At 49.5% G+C, this 16,174-nt stretch overlaps 1 protein-coding gene across 1 annotated transcript in view; it reads right to left on the minus strand.

Annotated features, from left to right (window-relative positions):
* CD6 (CD6 molecule) overlaps nt 1-9,333 on the minus strand; it is a 34,437-nt gene extending 25,104 nt beyond the window's left edge. Inside the window, exon 1 of the mRNA XM_054563694.1 lies at nt 9,270-9,333. Within this exon, the coding sequence (XP_054419669.1) occupies nt 9,270-9,333 (64 nt within the window). The remainder of the gene's footprint in view (nt 1-9,269) is intronic.
* Nucleotides 9,334-16,174: the final 6,841 nt, after the last annotated feature.

Raw genomic sequence — 16,174 nt, forward strand, 5'->3', positions numbered from 1 at the left:
AAGGAAGAAAGGGGAAGCCACTTCTCACTGGTCCTTGGCATGTTTCCCTACCTCTGTCCCTTGCCCAGTCTAGCTCCCAGGCATCCTGGACTAGAAGGGAAAAATTATAGCAAAATATTTTACTGAAGCATAGGTTGAATCCTTCCCCCAAACCCCATTTAGAAAAAAGTAGCTGATGGGGATGGGTTGGTGACCAGAAAGTGACTCTGATCTGGCCGAGTTCTGTCAACAGCTGGCCACATGGCGTGAGTTCTTAGAGCATGAGTTTGCGCTTCTGTAAAATGGACAGAGGCAGGGCCGTGCCTGGCTCTGTGCCTCGCTGTGAGGACCCAGTGACTTCACTCTGCGTCCTCCCTAGCTCAGGGTTCTGTAGGTGACTTCCAGATTAGAAGTAGGGTGCTCGGATAGGATTCCCAAGACACCTGGAGAAGCTCCCAGCTCTGAGGTTCCTCCTCCCTGGCATAGCATGTGTCCCCACAGGGCCCTGTCCACCAGCGCTGTGCACAGACTCCCTGGGCATCTGCTGGCACTGCCCAGGCAGCCCAGCCCAGTTCAGGGCATGAGAGAGTGGTTGGGTGGCCTGGAAACATAAGCAGTGGGCCTCCTAATATGCTCTGCACACTCCAACACACAGTGGAGACCCGGGGCACCCGCCTGCAAGGGGATCACTTTCGCATTAGGGGACCCCAGCCCAGCTTCTCACACGGGCCCCGCAGCTTCCTCCTCATTGCCTCACTGCGCTGTCTCGCTGCCCTGCCTCTCTGCCCTACCTCGCTGCCGAGGCTGGACTCCTGGAGGCTCTCTCAGCGCCATTTGCAGGCAGAAGGCAGTCGGGCCACAGGAATCTACAATCTGTGGGTGGGAACCAAGCTTCCCTCTCTTCTCTCTGCTGTCCCTGTGAGCCCCTGCCCTGGCCCCAGGCTCAGCAGCAGGTGTGGCCACGGGGCCCTCTAGCACCTCCAGGAGCCCTGTGTTTCCCCATCTACTTCCCAGCCCACATCTCACGGAGCCTCACCCCAACCTGGGCTCTGGAGGTTGCCATCGACCCAACTTACAGCTGGGGAAACAGGCCCGCAGTGGACCCGTGGCCAGTCAGTGGATTCTGACTCACAGGCACCTTCAAGGTCTTTTGTACCCTGGTTCCACCATAGCCCTGCTGACAGAAAGTGAGGTGAAACGTCCCCAGAAAATGGAGGGACCTTCCCTGCAGAAATCTGGAGGTGGATAGAGCCCCCCCAAACCCTGCCTATTTTCCAGGGCTGGGAAACAGCACAGATTTGGAATCATCAAGTTGAAGATCTGCTAACTGTGCCGTCTAGGAAAAGCCATTTCTCTCTGAGCCTTAGTTGCTTAATCAGTAAAATGGGAGTGATAACTCATTCTTCACAGGGCTGCGAGGTGAAAAGACAGGTTTACAAATTTACCACGTGCTGCGCGAGAAGCACTGTCCTCGTGCTTGCCCGGCTCACTTTGGTCAGTACGTCCTGTATGTGCACCATGTACAGGCCGGTCACCCTGCTTCATGTTCCCATGAGTTTTAGCTCATCGGACCCTCGTGACCACCAGTCTGGATGAACCGGGACAAAGAAAACAGCCTGGACCTCAGCAACTTTGGGAACTACGGTCCCACCCACCCGGCATGCCCTGCGGGGCCAGCAGGGCTGGCTGGTCACAACGGCCTGCAGCCAGGGAAACCCTTTGGGGACTGTCACCTTGCCTGTCCTGCCTCCAGGCTGCTGCTCAAATGAGTCCTTCGGCCTAAAACACCTTTTCCCCACCTAACTTTTTATTTTGAAATTATAGACTCCCAAGAAAATGAGAAAATAGCCCAGAGAAGTCCCATGCCCCATCATCCAGCTTCCCTGTTGGTGACAGGTAAATTGCCCAAACCAGGAAGCTGATAGTCACAAACGCTGCTATCCCACCGGTTTTGGAAGTGCACGTTGTTTTCAGTGTCTCTGTGCCTAGGATGCTTTGCCGTCCTTCTCTGCATGGGCAGTCTCCTGTCTCAGACCCGCCACCGTGGTGACCCCTCTCTGGGAAGCGGCCCGAGCCTCCCGCCTCTGACTCCCAGCTCCTGGAGACAGCGCAGCCCCGTGATAGAGAATGTGGGTGTTGGAGACCTTACAGGCATGGGCCCAGCGTCAGCGTCTGCCACTGGCCTGGAACGAAACCTCGGTGATGGTACTCGTTGGCTTCAGAACTCGTCAAACCCTGTGCTCCTCGCATTTCGACGAGAAGAGAATGCCTCAGCGCTTGGCGCCTGCTCGCTGCTCGCCACTCGGCGCCCCTCTCTCGCAATGAAACAGAGGTCGATGGGTTGGTCTCACGGTAGCTGGCGAACAGTCCGGTACTCGCCGGTTTCGGCACTCGTCAAGAGTTCCAGCATGAATTAGTGGAGGAGTACCAAGGCACCGCTGTATATAACTGTCTGAGCCTCAGTTTCCCCTCCCATAAAGTGGGATGACTTCCTGATGTCTAGGTGGGACAGGACAAGCAAAGCTGACCTTTGGAGAACGGTAAATCCCCTGCAATGTGTGGTGTCTATGGCTGTTATTGGATGGCACCTGTGGTCACACCTACTCCAGGCTGACCCTCGTGTGGTTTACCACCTCCCTCACAACACTTAAAAGTGTCAAGGGCAAACCTTCGTATCTTATATCTCCGTGCCCACAGAGGGCCTGGCACACAGCAGGTGCTAAATAAGTGTGCCAAGACGCCCTGCCCAGCAAGCTCTCCGTTGGCGTATAGTGGCTCTTTAACTTGACCTTCATTCACTCCTGGCCCCAGTGGGTGAGGTTAGTGTGAAGCAAACCCTCTGAGTCTGGGCCACGGCAAGGGAGGCAGCCGCTTTTGACCCCATCTGTCCCTGGCAAGCCTCCCGGGGAGCCCAGGACCCCAGAGGCCCATGAGGGCAGTCCTGGATGCAGTGGGGAGGCTGCAGGCCTGGAACGGTAGCATCTGGAGGACATGCCTCACACTTGGGTGGAGCCCAAAGAGAGGCAGCCAGGAGAAAAGCCAGGCCACTTTCTTCAAAGGAAAGCTCCCTGAGCTGCCCATCAGGAGACCTAAGCTCAGGTCCTGCCACTTACTAGCTACAGACTTTAGACAGGTCTCTCAGCCTCGCTAAACCTCAGTTTCCTCATCTGTACAATGGGGTTGTCACGTGGGCAAATGAGTTCATCACGTAAACGGAGTTATGTTAACCACTGATACCATATACGAGATCTTTGTCCTTGCTGTGTGACACTTACGAGCTACCATTTTGGAGAAGTGTTACGTTCAGGCATTTGCAGCTGCATTATCTAAATTAACTTTCACACCTTGGTGAGCCAGGTGTTTTCATCTGCAGCACACATGCACAGAGAAGCTAACCTGGGTCACGCTGACCTGGGATTGGGAGCCCAAACCTGCCAGATGCTAGGAGTTTTCATGTTGTGCCCGTCCTGGGGCTAGTTTCTGGCAGATCTGCTCCACACCACTGAAGCCTCAAGGGACAGACATAGAGGACTGGGATTTTTAGGCTGGGTCTTTAGTGTTCAGTTTGCTCATTTTTACAGCAAGGAAACTAGCGCCGCAAAAAGGAAGGAATTTGTCCAACATCACATAGCAAGCCAGAGCCAGAGCAAGTTCCAAAATCCCCTTCCCCACCCCACCCCTCCTCAGGGCCCCTCCTTCCCTCTGCATCTGGGGCTCAGTTTCCCTGAGTTGAATTGGGGGGCATGAGTTTGGGCACCATCCCCAACTTCAAAGCTCATCGGGAAAATCCAGGGGCTTACCCAGGGTGCCTGGGGACAGACTGGTATGTGGCCATCAGGTCCCGGGTATCCCCTGGGGAGGTGAACAGGCAGCTTCCCCAGGCCCTGTCAGGCATGGGGTGACTGCCCACCTCTGGTGACCTTTCTCTGGACCAGCGTTCCCAGGTGTGGGGCATACACCCAAAGGCTGGAGAAATGATTTAGGTGGTCGCCGACAAGGCGTTCAATACCACTGCGTTACTGAAGGAAGTTACGTTCTCTTTCCCTCTCAGCCTTTCTGCTTCCTTGGAGAACATCTCCCAGCAGGCTAGTCCCCACTGCCTCCCTGACACCTATAACCACCCCCCCCCCCCCCACCAAACTTTGAGCACAGGGAAAGCAGCTAACTTCCGGCCAGAGCCAGGGCCGGATGACGTTGTTTTGTTTCCATCATGTTTACTTTCACCATTGTTACCATCATGGTGATCTGCAATGGCTTTATCATTAAGGAAGCAGTACGAAGTGCGCTTTTTTTCCCCCCTAAAAATATATGAATGAATTAAGGAGTATTAAGTAAATCGTTAAGTAGATGGCAGCTACAGCAAACATGGGGAACTCACGGCTCCCAGCCTGCCTGGGGGTGGGGCTGGTGCTGAGGGTGGGATGGAGGGACAGGGGATGCTGTAACCAGCAAAGGAGGTGGCCCCGGGGCTTCTAGCCCCACCCTAGTCTGCTCAGTGCAGGCCTGAGCACAGGCTTAGGCGCGAGTTGGTGGTTTTGGTGCTGTGGTCTGGACGGAGGAATGGTGGCCCCGTTCCAGGCCGGCCTTTTCCTCCAAACTCTTGCCTTGAAGCCTCAGTTGAGACCACCTGCTTATTTTATTTATTTATTTATTTTTTGTCCTGGGAGAAGGCTGATTCTTAGCCTCTGAATTCAACAGTTGAGAGACCAATATGATTCTTGAGCTTCCCTCTGTGAAAATGAAGCCAGCGTGACTGAGCAAGGAAGGCTGTGGGCAGTGTTTCTCCCTCGTTCTGGATCCCTCTGTAATCATCTACATTTAGCTACATGTGCCAGCTCCAAAGCCCCAGCTGCCTTGTCCCATGTCACCATCACAGGCAGCCATGCTATCTGTCGCCACCAGGCATTGACCTATGACCAGAAAGCCAGACTAAGCCAGAAGAAATATGCAGACGCCTGCTATATGTTATTTATGTATCTATGAGCTGTACTCTTGCCCGGCACACAGAATGTGAAAAAAATAGTATACATATTGGTTTAATTTAATCCAATTAAATGCTGGGGTGGGGGCAGACCTAGAGAATTAGGTTATATAACTTGGATCTAGAGGTCATGGGACAAGGGACCAGCCCAACTGGAGGTCTTGGGCTCTCAAAAAGGGCACTGCATGTCAGTCAGCAACGCAGCACAATTATGCCTTATATTTTGGCAAAACAACAAAAAAACTGACTGCAGCTCATCTCAGTCCATTGAGAAGGAAACTCCTATCAGCTGTAGGTAATCCAGGTGACCGACAATACCATTCTCTTCCTGGTAAGTGGCATTTAGGCTGAGGAAGATTTAAAAATAGTGATGAAATAAATAAAAGCCCATAGTATTTGTACATTTGTGTTAAGTAAAAGTTGTGTCAAATTTTGCATGTTTGTGTATAAAGTCCTGTATTTGTGATGTTTAAGAACATTTGGCCACCAGAGTTTCTCATTTGTGCAATTGAGTTAACTGATGCTAGTCGAAAATTTAAGAGAATTTGACAATGTCTGTAAACATTATTAGAATATTTAAGAGAACTTACTATTCACTTTGTTTATAAGTTAACTTTATAGATCAAAACATTCTTTGAAATCCTTGGGAGAGTCTTATTTCTTAGTGGTATTTGAAGCATTTATAAGAAAAATAAAATTTATTAAATTAGTAAATGTAGTTTAGAATATCTAAGGCAGTGCTGTTCTATATAAATATAATGTGAGTATGTACAGGATGGGGCAAAAGTAGGTTTAAGGAGGTATACAGTTGCGAGTATGCAAAACAGAGTTTATTCTTACATTATAATTTATTAATTATTGCATTATTTCCCATATGAACAACTGTAAACCTACTTTTGCTCTGCCTTGTATATTATTTTAAATTGTCTAGTAGCCACATTTTAAAAAGAATAGGTAAACACCATTGTAATAAAATTCAACTCAACGTATCCAAAATATTATCATTTCAACACGTAATTCATATAAAAGTCATTAATGAGATCTTTTACACTGTTTTAACGCATCTCTAAAATCTGCCGTGTGTTTCACATTTCCAGCACATCTCAGTTTCGACTACCGCATTTCCAACGCACATTCTAGTGGCTACCGTAGAGGACAGCGCAGATCTAAAGGAACTGCAGCTACATGTATATTCAGTATTTATTATTTAGGGAAGCTTATTCTGTTTAACCTGATTTACTGAAATATTAATCAAAGACTCCTTGAGAATCGTTGTTAAAAATGACTGGATTTATACATAAAATGAGATTTGGATATTGAACTTCTAAGTTAAGAAAAAATAGATTTTTTTAAAAAATTGTTAATTTAAGAAACCACAAATAGACTTTTCAGTGCACAGCAGCAGCCCTTGAGGAAGGACATCTCCAACCGCAGTCCAGATGACGCTAGAGTCATCCACCTTGGCACCGGCCTGGCTCTTTGCTACCACATCGCACGCAAGCGGTCAGACCTGACTGAGCCCTTAGGGATTGTCTTCCCAAAGCGCCCCATTCCACAGACAGGAACACCGAGGTCCAGAGAGGAGGAGCACACGGTGAACCAGAGGCCGGGACTGGACAAATACTACCCGCCTCCCGACCCCACCCCATCCTCCCCAGTCATGGGCTTGTATAGCTCTTTCTCTCTGCCCCTTCAGCCCCAGTTGGCTGATCAGGAAACTGAGGCACAGAAATGGAGGGAACACCAGCAAAGAATTGGGAAGCATGGCTCCCTAGGTCCTGGCCTCTGCCCTGGTCATTCAACAGCATAAACCAAGGTCCGATGAGACAGCCCGGGCCCGGGGCCGGCCTGGACAGGGAACTAGCTAAGAGCAGCATGGGATGGAGCCTAGAGCTGGGGCTGTGAGATGTCCTATGCGGCACCCACTGCCATGGCCAGGTCTGCCAGGACCCCAGAGGGCCAGACTCTAGCCGCCGGCAGGCCCAGGGCATAGCCTGGTAACCCCACCAAGCTGCACACACTGCTTGTGGCCCTGAAGGCCCTGAAACTTTCTCATGGGCCTCATTCTCCAAGCTCCTGACTCCTGTCCCTCACTCTTCTCCATTAATTTAATTTCTTTCTTTTTCTTTTTTTCCCTTGGAGGTCCTAATCTCCTTTCCCTGCCCTGGTCTGCCCAACATACCAGTCTGGCCAAGGAGAAGCCCACAAGCAGACCTGGGTCTGTCCTGCCAGGGTTCGGGCCTTCTGCACCAGGGCGGGCGGGAAGAACCACTCAGAGAGACCCGGGTCACAGTCTCCCCCACATCAGCTTGCTTTGGACACACAAGAGGGTCCCTTGGTGCCCTCTCCGCTCCTGGGAGGATTTGTGCACAGTTTGTGCCTAGAATGCCTTTCTTACCAGAACATACTTCTCAGCAATAGGACATAGACTACTGAGGACCCTACTGAGGAGGGTTTAAGGAAGCATCATTTAATGTCATTAAAACAAAGAGCAAACACACTGTTTCCTGCTCACAGTGCTTTCAGTCGCCCTAAAAAGTCAAGAAAAAAGTAACATTTTCGAACCAGAGTTTTTGTTACTCCCTTCAGCTCCACTTATTTCCGCCCCCTCACTCCCAGCTCCCCTTAAATAGAGGCAGCAAGGCACAGGATTCAGGCTCAAGGGCTTTTACATTCTCTTAACTCTTCATGAACATGTAATAGAAATTGTTTTCACCGCTGTTTATTTTTCTGCTTATCTTTACCTTTACTTATGGCAGATGATGCTGGTTTTCCATTTGTAATAGTGACAGTTTCCTTTCAAATCTAAACTTGTGTTATTAGCCAGTGGGTCAATCGAACATAAGTGCAGTTTCAAAAACACACAGTAAATCACTGAGGGTACTGGGAGTGGGGTGGGTCAGGCAGGAGTGTCAGAATGAGTCTAGGAGGACTGAAGGCAAGGAACTTGGCTCCAGAGGCCCTTTCACTTCCCTGTCCTGATCTCTTTCCTGGGCCCTGAGTTCCTCCTTCCCTTCAGGCACCGTTTAAGGTCAGTTCCCTGAGCCTAAGGGCCAGCTAACAGACCTTTCAGAATCAGACTTCACTTGGAGCCAAAGCTGATGGCTAGGACTCATGGAGAAAAACAGAGAGTGGGAAAAATGAAGATGGGGAGGAAGGGATCCACTGTGACCATCTGTCTCAGCTCAGGGAAGAAGGTAGCTGACTCTGGGTGCTCCTTGTACAGCAAGAGAGGCCAGGATGACCCACATGGGGCTGAAGGTACTCACATCCTGGCTCCCAGAGCGAACCAGCTTTCCCTGAACCACACTGTGAGGCCAGGAAGCTCAGAGCACATGGTAGAGGCAGAGAAAAGAAGGCCCCCCCAAAGCTCTCCCAATGTTCTCAGTCCTCCCAGCTGTCTCGAATGGCCCTGATGAGTCTTCCTGGGTCTCCCCCATATGAAACTGAACGTATTTGCCATCTCCACTGCCAGGTGGACCCAGACTCCCTTGGCCCAGAATTCTGTTTCCACATCAGTATCCCTAACCCTCAAATGCGAGGGCTGAACTGTGGCAAGATCTCTTGTATTTCTGGGCCCTTGCCCAGCACCTACCAGCTTGGACCCACATTAAGCAGGGCCAATAGCATTCGATGAGCCCAGCCCAGCACCCAAACCTTCTGGCCACTTGAAGCCCCGGCCCAGGTCATGAAGGTGCCCTGGCACCCAGGGAGAGCTCAGGAGGAAAGGGAGGTGGTTCTCAAGAGCCTTCCTGTTCATTTGTGTCTTAAACTGCCCCCAAATAGTTGTGTCAGAGCCACCAGCCGCCCTCAACACCCCTTGGTTCCCAGAGCCCTGCTTTAGACAGCTCTACTGTGAGCAGTGCAAGCCTGGTGAGCCCAGAGCCTTGGCTCTGGGGTTGAAAATACAATCGCCAGTGGTCCTGCCTTTTGGAAGGCAAGTGGGTTCTTCCTGAGAGTTGGCAAGAACTAGGGAACAGGGGAGTTCCCGAGCCCGCGGGTGGGCGGCGTCTCCCTGCTCAGACCCTTGGGAACCCATTGGCAAGAGCATGCGTGTTCCTGACCTCAGCCTCAGGTGCCCTTTTAGCTCTGTCCAGGCACAGCCCAGCCACCCCCCACAAAGGGGTTCCCGTAACCTCTCGGTGCCCTGATGGCTGTTGGCACAGCTGGGGCCTCCCTGGTACCAGAGTACAGCCTTGGCTAAAAGGCCCTGGAAAAGTGAGTGAGAGAAAACAACCAGAAAGAGGGCCAAGAGGCCAGGACCCAAGTCCTCCAGCAGGAGTGATGGGAGGTGAGAAATAGGGGCTACCTGAGAGGGCTCCCATCAGCCATCCAGCGATCACGAAGAAGAAGAACCACATGTCTGGCGCCATCGCTGACTGCTACGCGTGTCTGCCAGCGGAGAAAGCCATCCTAGGGCCAGGAAGTGGACACGGCTCCTGGGTGCCCCTCACACCTGCTCTATCCTTTGCTGATCCTGTTTGTATCTTCCTCTTTGCAAGAGAAAATGCTCTTGTGCGCATGCGGGCAAACCCAGCCTGTGAGTGTCTCTCACATCTCTGTGCTCTACTTGTGGTTTTGGTCTCCAGGAAGCCAGGTTGGTAGGGAGAGCCAAGTGCCTCTGCTGTGAGCCCACCAAGCCTGGGTGGACCCCAAGAGTCATGGTGAAACACACACACACCCCCTAAAGAAAAGGAAGGCGGAAGAGCACGCTTAAGGAAGTGGACATGGCACATAGTAGATCTTCAGTCAACGCTGGAGACATGTTGGAAAAGCAAACAAGAGACCCATTGTCTGTCCCAGTCCATGGAATCCCACTCTCGTGGGGTTAAATCCGAAGGGTTACCTTGTCCGTGGGTGCAGTGGTGGCTGGGGAGAAGGACGGTGTAGTCTGGCATTTTGGTGAGGGAGAGCCTCCAATGTCCCTTACGGAATCTTAAATTGGGAAGGGCCGCAGAGGTGGTCTGTCTCCCACCTCCTTTGCAGGCTGAAGCCATCCCCTGAGGTGGCACTAGAGAGGCCTGTGCCCCACCCCCCCGCCCCTCCACCATCACTGTGTCCCTCAGAGGGCGTTCGATCCTCTGAGGGAGTCAGGCATGGCAGCTGGGCCCAGAAGGGTGATTGGGATTTCAACAGAGGGGATGGCGGAGGCATCTGGGCCAGAAGGAGTAGAAGAAAGAGGGAGCAAAACGGGGCAGGCACAGAACACCCAGGGCTGGCTGGGAAACAATGAGTTGTCCAGTTGGGCTGCACTGGACTGGGAACGAGGCAAGAGCGGAGTGTGTTTAATTCACCACTGCACTTTCTGTTGGGTCTACGGTGGATGCTGAATAAATGTCAGTGAGGGAACGAAGAAACAGATAACTTAATCTGGTTGTCCAAGCAGAACCCTTAAAGAAGTTGAGGAGCCATGGAGAGCCAGGCTCCTCCCACCAAAACCCTGCCCACCCTTGCGGGGGTAGAAAAGGCTGTGGCACCAGCTGAGGCTGCCCTCTTGTGGAAGGTCACTGGTAGCACAGGTAGTGGATGGGTGCATCCAGCCTCCAGATTCAATTTCATTCATCTGACATGTGTTTTGGTTTTTTTTTAAATCTCCACCTGAGGACAAGCTTATTGATTTTAGAGAGAGAGAGGGAAAGTAACATCAGTACGAGAGATCAACATGATCGGTTGCCTCTAGTATTTGCCCCAACCAGAAACTGAACCTGCAACCCAGGCATGTGCCCTGACAGGGAATTGAACCCACAACCTTTCAATTTATGGGAGAACTCTCCAACCAACTGAGCCATACCAGCCAGGGCCATTCAACTGATACTTTGAGAGCCGTCCATGTAAGGAACTCTGGAATGGGCTCTGTGGAAGGTGACTGAACTACCATCCTGCCCTCAAGGAGCATGTAGTATACAAGCACAGGCGACAGACCTGCGGGCCAGGGTAAGATGAACTTCAGGAGGTCTGCTGAGGGGCAGAGTGACACACATTTGAATAGGCCAGGAAAGATGGCTAGACTTCTGTTTTGTCTTTTTAGATCCCACATGTAAGTGAAATTTTATGGTATTTGTCTTTGTCTGACTTATTTCTCTTAGCATAATATACCCTCTCGGTCCACTCATGTTACAAATGGCAAGATTTCGTTCTTTTTTTATTGCTAAATAACATTCCATTATATGTGTATATACAGTATTTTGCCATGTATAATGCACATTTTTTTGCCCAAATGTTTGAGGGAAAAATAAGGATACACATTATACATGGGCAAAATTATTAAATACCATGAGTATAATAATGGGTATAATAATCTCATGGATAATCCACACACAAAAACATGGGTGTGCATTACACATGGCAAAATATGGTATATATGGTTTGTCCCGAAAGTATCCAGTTATGTAATATGAAAAATGAGACATTTATTGAAGAAGATACGAGATACAAGAAACATTGTGCTTAGGACAATGATGCCTCAGTCTCCTTCAAAGTAGGCACATTGGGACCTTAACAATTCTCCTAATTGCCATCAGCTGCCCCATCATATTTTCCTAAATCCTATTGGTGGTCTGAAATCTCTTCCCTTTCAAAGGTGATTTTAGTTTTGGGAAAAGCCAGAAGTAGCAGGGCACCAAATCTGGGCTGTAGGGGGGCAGAGTCACCTGGGTGGTTTGGTGTTTTGCCAAAACACAGCACAAGATGTGATGCATGAGCAGGTGCGTTGTCATGATGAAGATGCCAGTCACCAGTTGCCCATCGCTGCGGCCTTCTGAATTATCTGAATAGTTTCTATGGAGGAATGTTCAAGCTTAAAGCAAAATTTGATGCAGATTTGTTGCTCTATTCACTCAAGTCATTTTGAATGTGACAGCTACACAGTACACATGCTCACTCACTGACATCTACTGTCCCCACTGACTAGTACAGTGAAGTCATCATTGTTCACTCGTGTGCATTCCAGTCCCACTCTTCTTGGCTGCCAGGTTACATCGATGTTGTACAAACTGTCCTCAGTATGTACCACATCTTCTTTATCCATTTGTATGTTGATGGACACCGAGGTTGCTTCCATATCTTGGCTATTATAAGTAATGCTGCAATGAACATGGAGGTGCATTGTAACTACTTTGCACAGTGACATATGGTCACTAGACTCATCATAGTGATGACATTATATGGTTCATAAATGGCGAATCACTATACTGTACACATTAACCACCACAATATTATATGCCAACTATACTTAAATAAAAAAAAATTGAAGAAATTAAGACATAGATAGATATAAAGGAAAAACCATGTGAATACAGAAATAAAATGGCCATCTGTAAACCAAGCAGAGAGGCTCTCAGAAGAAATAAACCCTGCCATAGGGGTCACTGCTTTCTTTTTCAGTCACATAAATAATTACGCTGGGTTTCCTAAGGCGGGGCTGGGGACCTGCGAGGCTTGGTAAGGCCCACTTCGGGACGTCCCACAATGTGATGTCTCTCGCCTGGCCTGGCAGTGGGCTGTCAGGAGGACCTGGGAGAAGCCACGGCCACCAGACGTCCCCAGCCTGATCCCTCAACGAAGGCTGCCGACAGCGCAGCCTCTGTGTTTCTCACGCAGCCCAGCAGCTGCAGCCAGATGTGCAGGTCAGAAGACTCGTGCCACCAGCCTGCGCCCGAGGCATCTGTAGGGCCACTTCAGCACTTCACTGCGGTAGGCGAGGAGTGCTGGTCCAGAGTTGCTGAACTTCCCCAATTTCAAGGGTGGCCAGAAATCTTGTTTTATGTGACCATTTCTGAATGGATAAGGAGATAACTAAATGTAAATCATGTTTAAAATTAAAAAACAGTAACAGCAGTAAGAACACATACTTCACACCATGCGGCCAAATGCTATCTGAGCCAGACCACATATACTTGTGGGTTGTGGCCATGGGCCACCAGCTCTGGGTCTCCTCACACCAAAATTCTGTTCTCCAGCCCCCAACACTGGCAATCAATGTTAAAGTCATGCCTGGGTGACAGTCCCATTCAGACGCCTCAGAATGCTACTTCCTCTGTCTACAAGACAAAAGTCGCCACTGCGGTCTCCCCAACTAAGCAGGTCCTCAAGACTTTCCCTAGTCACCGTGCCCTAGTTCCTGGCCCCACACACATTGAGGACAGAAAGAAAGAAATTATCTTCTCTTACCTTTGATGCTTCCCCCTGCAGGCCACATTGTTACAGGGGACTTTCCCTTCACCTACCACACCCTGAGGGTCACCGAGAGCAGCTCAGCACTCTTATTGGCAAGGCTCAGCTCTCTGGGGTGGCATTTGTCCCATCCACCACCTTGGTGTCCTTGCCAAACGAGGACAGAACTGTGTCTGATAGGACTTGTGCTTTGTCACCACATCCTGGTGATCCTGAGCTTCCTCCACGTGGAGGTGGAGTCAGCTGAGTTGGACCCCCTGGGAGAGAATGGGAGGTCCCAGGCTCCTCCCACCTCATCCAAAGCACTTGTCCTTGACTGCAGGGACTGAAACAGAATGTAGGGTGGGGTGCTCTGCTTTCTCCTGTCACCCTGCAGAGGCTTGTCCCATCTGTCACTGCGTGGCTTCTTACCTGATAGAAAATTTTTACAACTCTGTTTTGGGTGGTCTCTATAGCTGTTACAAGACTCCATTTATGTTACCTTTTAGCCTTGCTAATGCTATCCTTACAAATCTGGGCTTGGCCCACTTTTTCCTTCCCTTTATTCAGTCAATGTTTATTGAGCACCTATTGTTTGCCAAGCACTGGGCAGTCCCTGGACATAAAACAGTGAAAGTGAGACAAGTCTCTTAAACAAATGGTGCTGGGACAACTGGCCATCCACATGCAGAAAATGAATCTAGATACAGACTTTATACCCTATGCAAAATTTAAGTTGAAATGGATCACAGACCTAAATGTAGAACATAAAATTATAAAACTAGAAGATAGGGGGAAACCTATATACCTATGAGTTGTGTAGATACACCACCAAAGAAATGATTCATGAAATAAATAATTGATAGTTGGATTTCATTAAAATTAAAAATTCTGCTCTGCAAAAGACAACATCAAAACAACTAAAACACAAGACACAGACTGGAAGAAAATATTTGCAAAAAAACCCCCACATCAGATAAAAGACTGCTATGTAAAATATACAAAGGACTCTTAAAACTCAATGGAAAACAATGGGATTTAAAAAAAATTGGCCAGCGCTGGCTGGTGTGGCTCAGTGGATTGAGCACTAGCCTGCAAACCAAAGGATTGCCGGTTCGATTCTCAATCAGGGCACATGCCTGGGTTGCTGGCCAGGTTCCTGGTGGGGGGCAGTGCGGGTGCGTGAGAGACAACCACACATTGCTGTTTCTCTCCCTCTCTTTCTCTCTCTCTTCCCCTCTGTCTAAAAATAAATAAATAAAATTTTAAAAAATTTTAAAAAAAAGAAAATGGGCCAAAGACCTGAACAGACACCAAAAAAGATATACAGATGACAAAGAAGCACATAAAAAGATGCTCCACATCATATGTCATCAGGGACACAGATATTAGCATGGCCAAAATCCAGAAAACTGACAACACCAAATACTAACAAGGATGTGGAGCAGCAGGAACTCTTGTTTATTGCTGGTGGAAATGCAAAATGGTGCAGCTGCTTTGGAAGACAGTTTGATGGTATACTTACAAAACTAAGCAGACTCTCGCCATACACAAAAGCAGTCACGTTCCTTGGTATTTAGTGAAAACTTATATCCACGCAAACACCTGCACACAAATGTTTATAGCAGCTTTATTCATAATTGTCAAGGCTTGGAAACAACCAAGATGTCCTTCAGTAAGTGAATGGATAAACTGCGGTCCACCCAGACAACTGAATATGATTCGGCACTAAAAAGAAATGAGCTATCAAGCCATGAAATGACATGGAGGAAACTTAAATGCATATTACTAAGTAAAAGAAGCCAATTGGAAGAGGCTGCATATGGTAGGATTCCAACTATATGACATTCTGGAAAAGGCAAAACGATGAAGGCAGTAAAAAGATCAGGGGCTGTGGGGGAGGGCAGGGGTAGAGAAACAGGCAGAGCGTAGACGACTATTCGGGCAGCGAATGTATAGACATACTCTGTATGATATTATAATGATGGATAATGGCATTATACATTTGTCCAAACCCATAAAATGGACAACATCAGGAGTGAAGTCTTGGATGGTTATGATGTGTCAAAGTAGGTTCATCCTTGGTAAAAGAAAATGTACCATTCTGGCGAGTGCTGTTGATGATGGGGCAGATTACGCATGTGCAGGGGCAGGGGGTGTGTGGGAAATCTCTGTATCTTCCCTTCGACTTTGTTGTAAATCTGAAAGTACGCTAAAGAAATAAAGTCTTTTTTAAAAAAGTTACATAAGACCCGATGGAATTTCTCTTCTACTGGGGAGACAATAACCCAGTCATCGAAGGAACATGATGTGCTCTGAAGAGGTTAAAGCCGGACAACGTGGCAGAGCGAGGACATGAGAACCCAGCAGGCGACTACTTAGATGGGATGAGCGGGGAAGGTCTCTGCAAAGGGGAGACATTTCAGCTGAGATGTAAACAAACGGGAGAAGCCAGCCGCGCAGAGACCTGGAGGAGGAGCAGCTCTGGCAGGGGAAGTGGCAGAGGCGAGAGGGCCCTGAGGCAGAAAGGAGCTCAGCACGTGAGGGGGCAGGAGGAAGGTCGGTGCGGCTGCACTTGGGTGGCCGTGGGACTGCCTTGAGGCTGGAGGATGGCAGGGGTCCGGTCCCGCGGGTCCCAGGGAGGGCTGGCTCCTAACCCAAGGGCCCTGCACAGCTCCGAGGAGGGGAGGGCTGAGGGCTGATTCGATTTAGCCTGAGGTCCGTGTCCCTCTCAATCTCGACTCCTTTGTGGGGTGCTGCATGACGTCACACGGTCCTTGATGGTGCCTACTTCCTTCCTCACGGTGGCATTTGCACAATCTGAATTGCATTTTGAGAGCTTCCCCTGTTGCTCAGGGGTTGGGGCACGGGTTTGGTCACCAGGAACCATTAATCATCCTGCCTGCCTGCCTCCCTCCGGGCTCCCCTGGGCCTCCCTGTCTGCATCTGCAGAGAGGGTGGGTGGGACCCAATGACACACAGCCTTTCCAGTCCTGTCATTCCAGCTTTGGATGGTGCTGGAACAGGAGAAATGAAAGTGAAAAGGAAACTTTTCCTCCAGGC

This window comes from Pteronotus mesoamericanus, unplaced genomic scaffold (genome assembly GCF_021234165.1).
Source record: "Pteronotus mesoamericanus isolate MK-2021 breed Mesoamerican mustached bat unplaced genomic scaffold, CSHL_Meso_final scaffold_83, whole genome shotgun sequence".
In the NCBI taxonomy this organism is placed as follows: domain Eukaryota; kingdom Metazoa; phylum Chordata; class Mammalia; order Chiroptera; family Mormoopidae; genus Pteronotus; species Pteronotus mesoamericanus.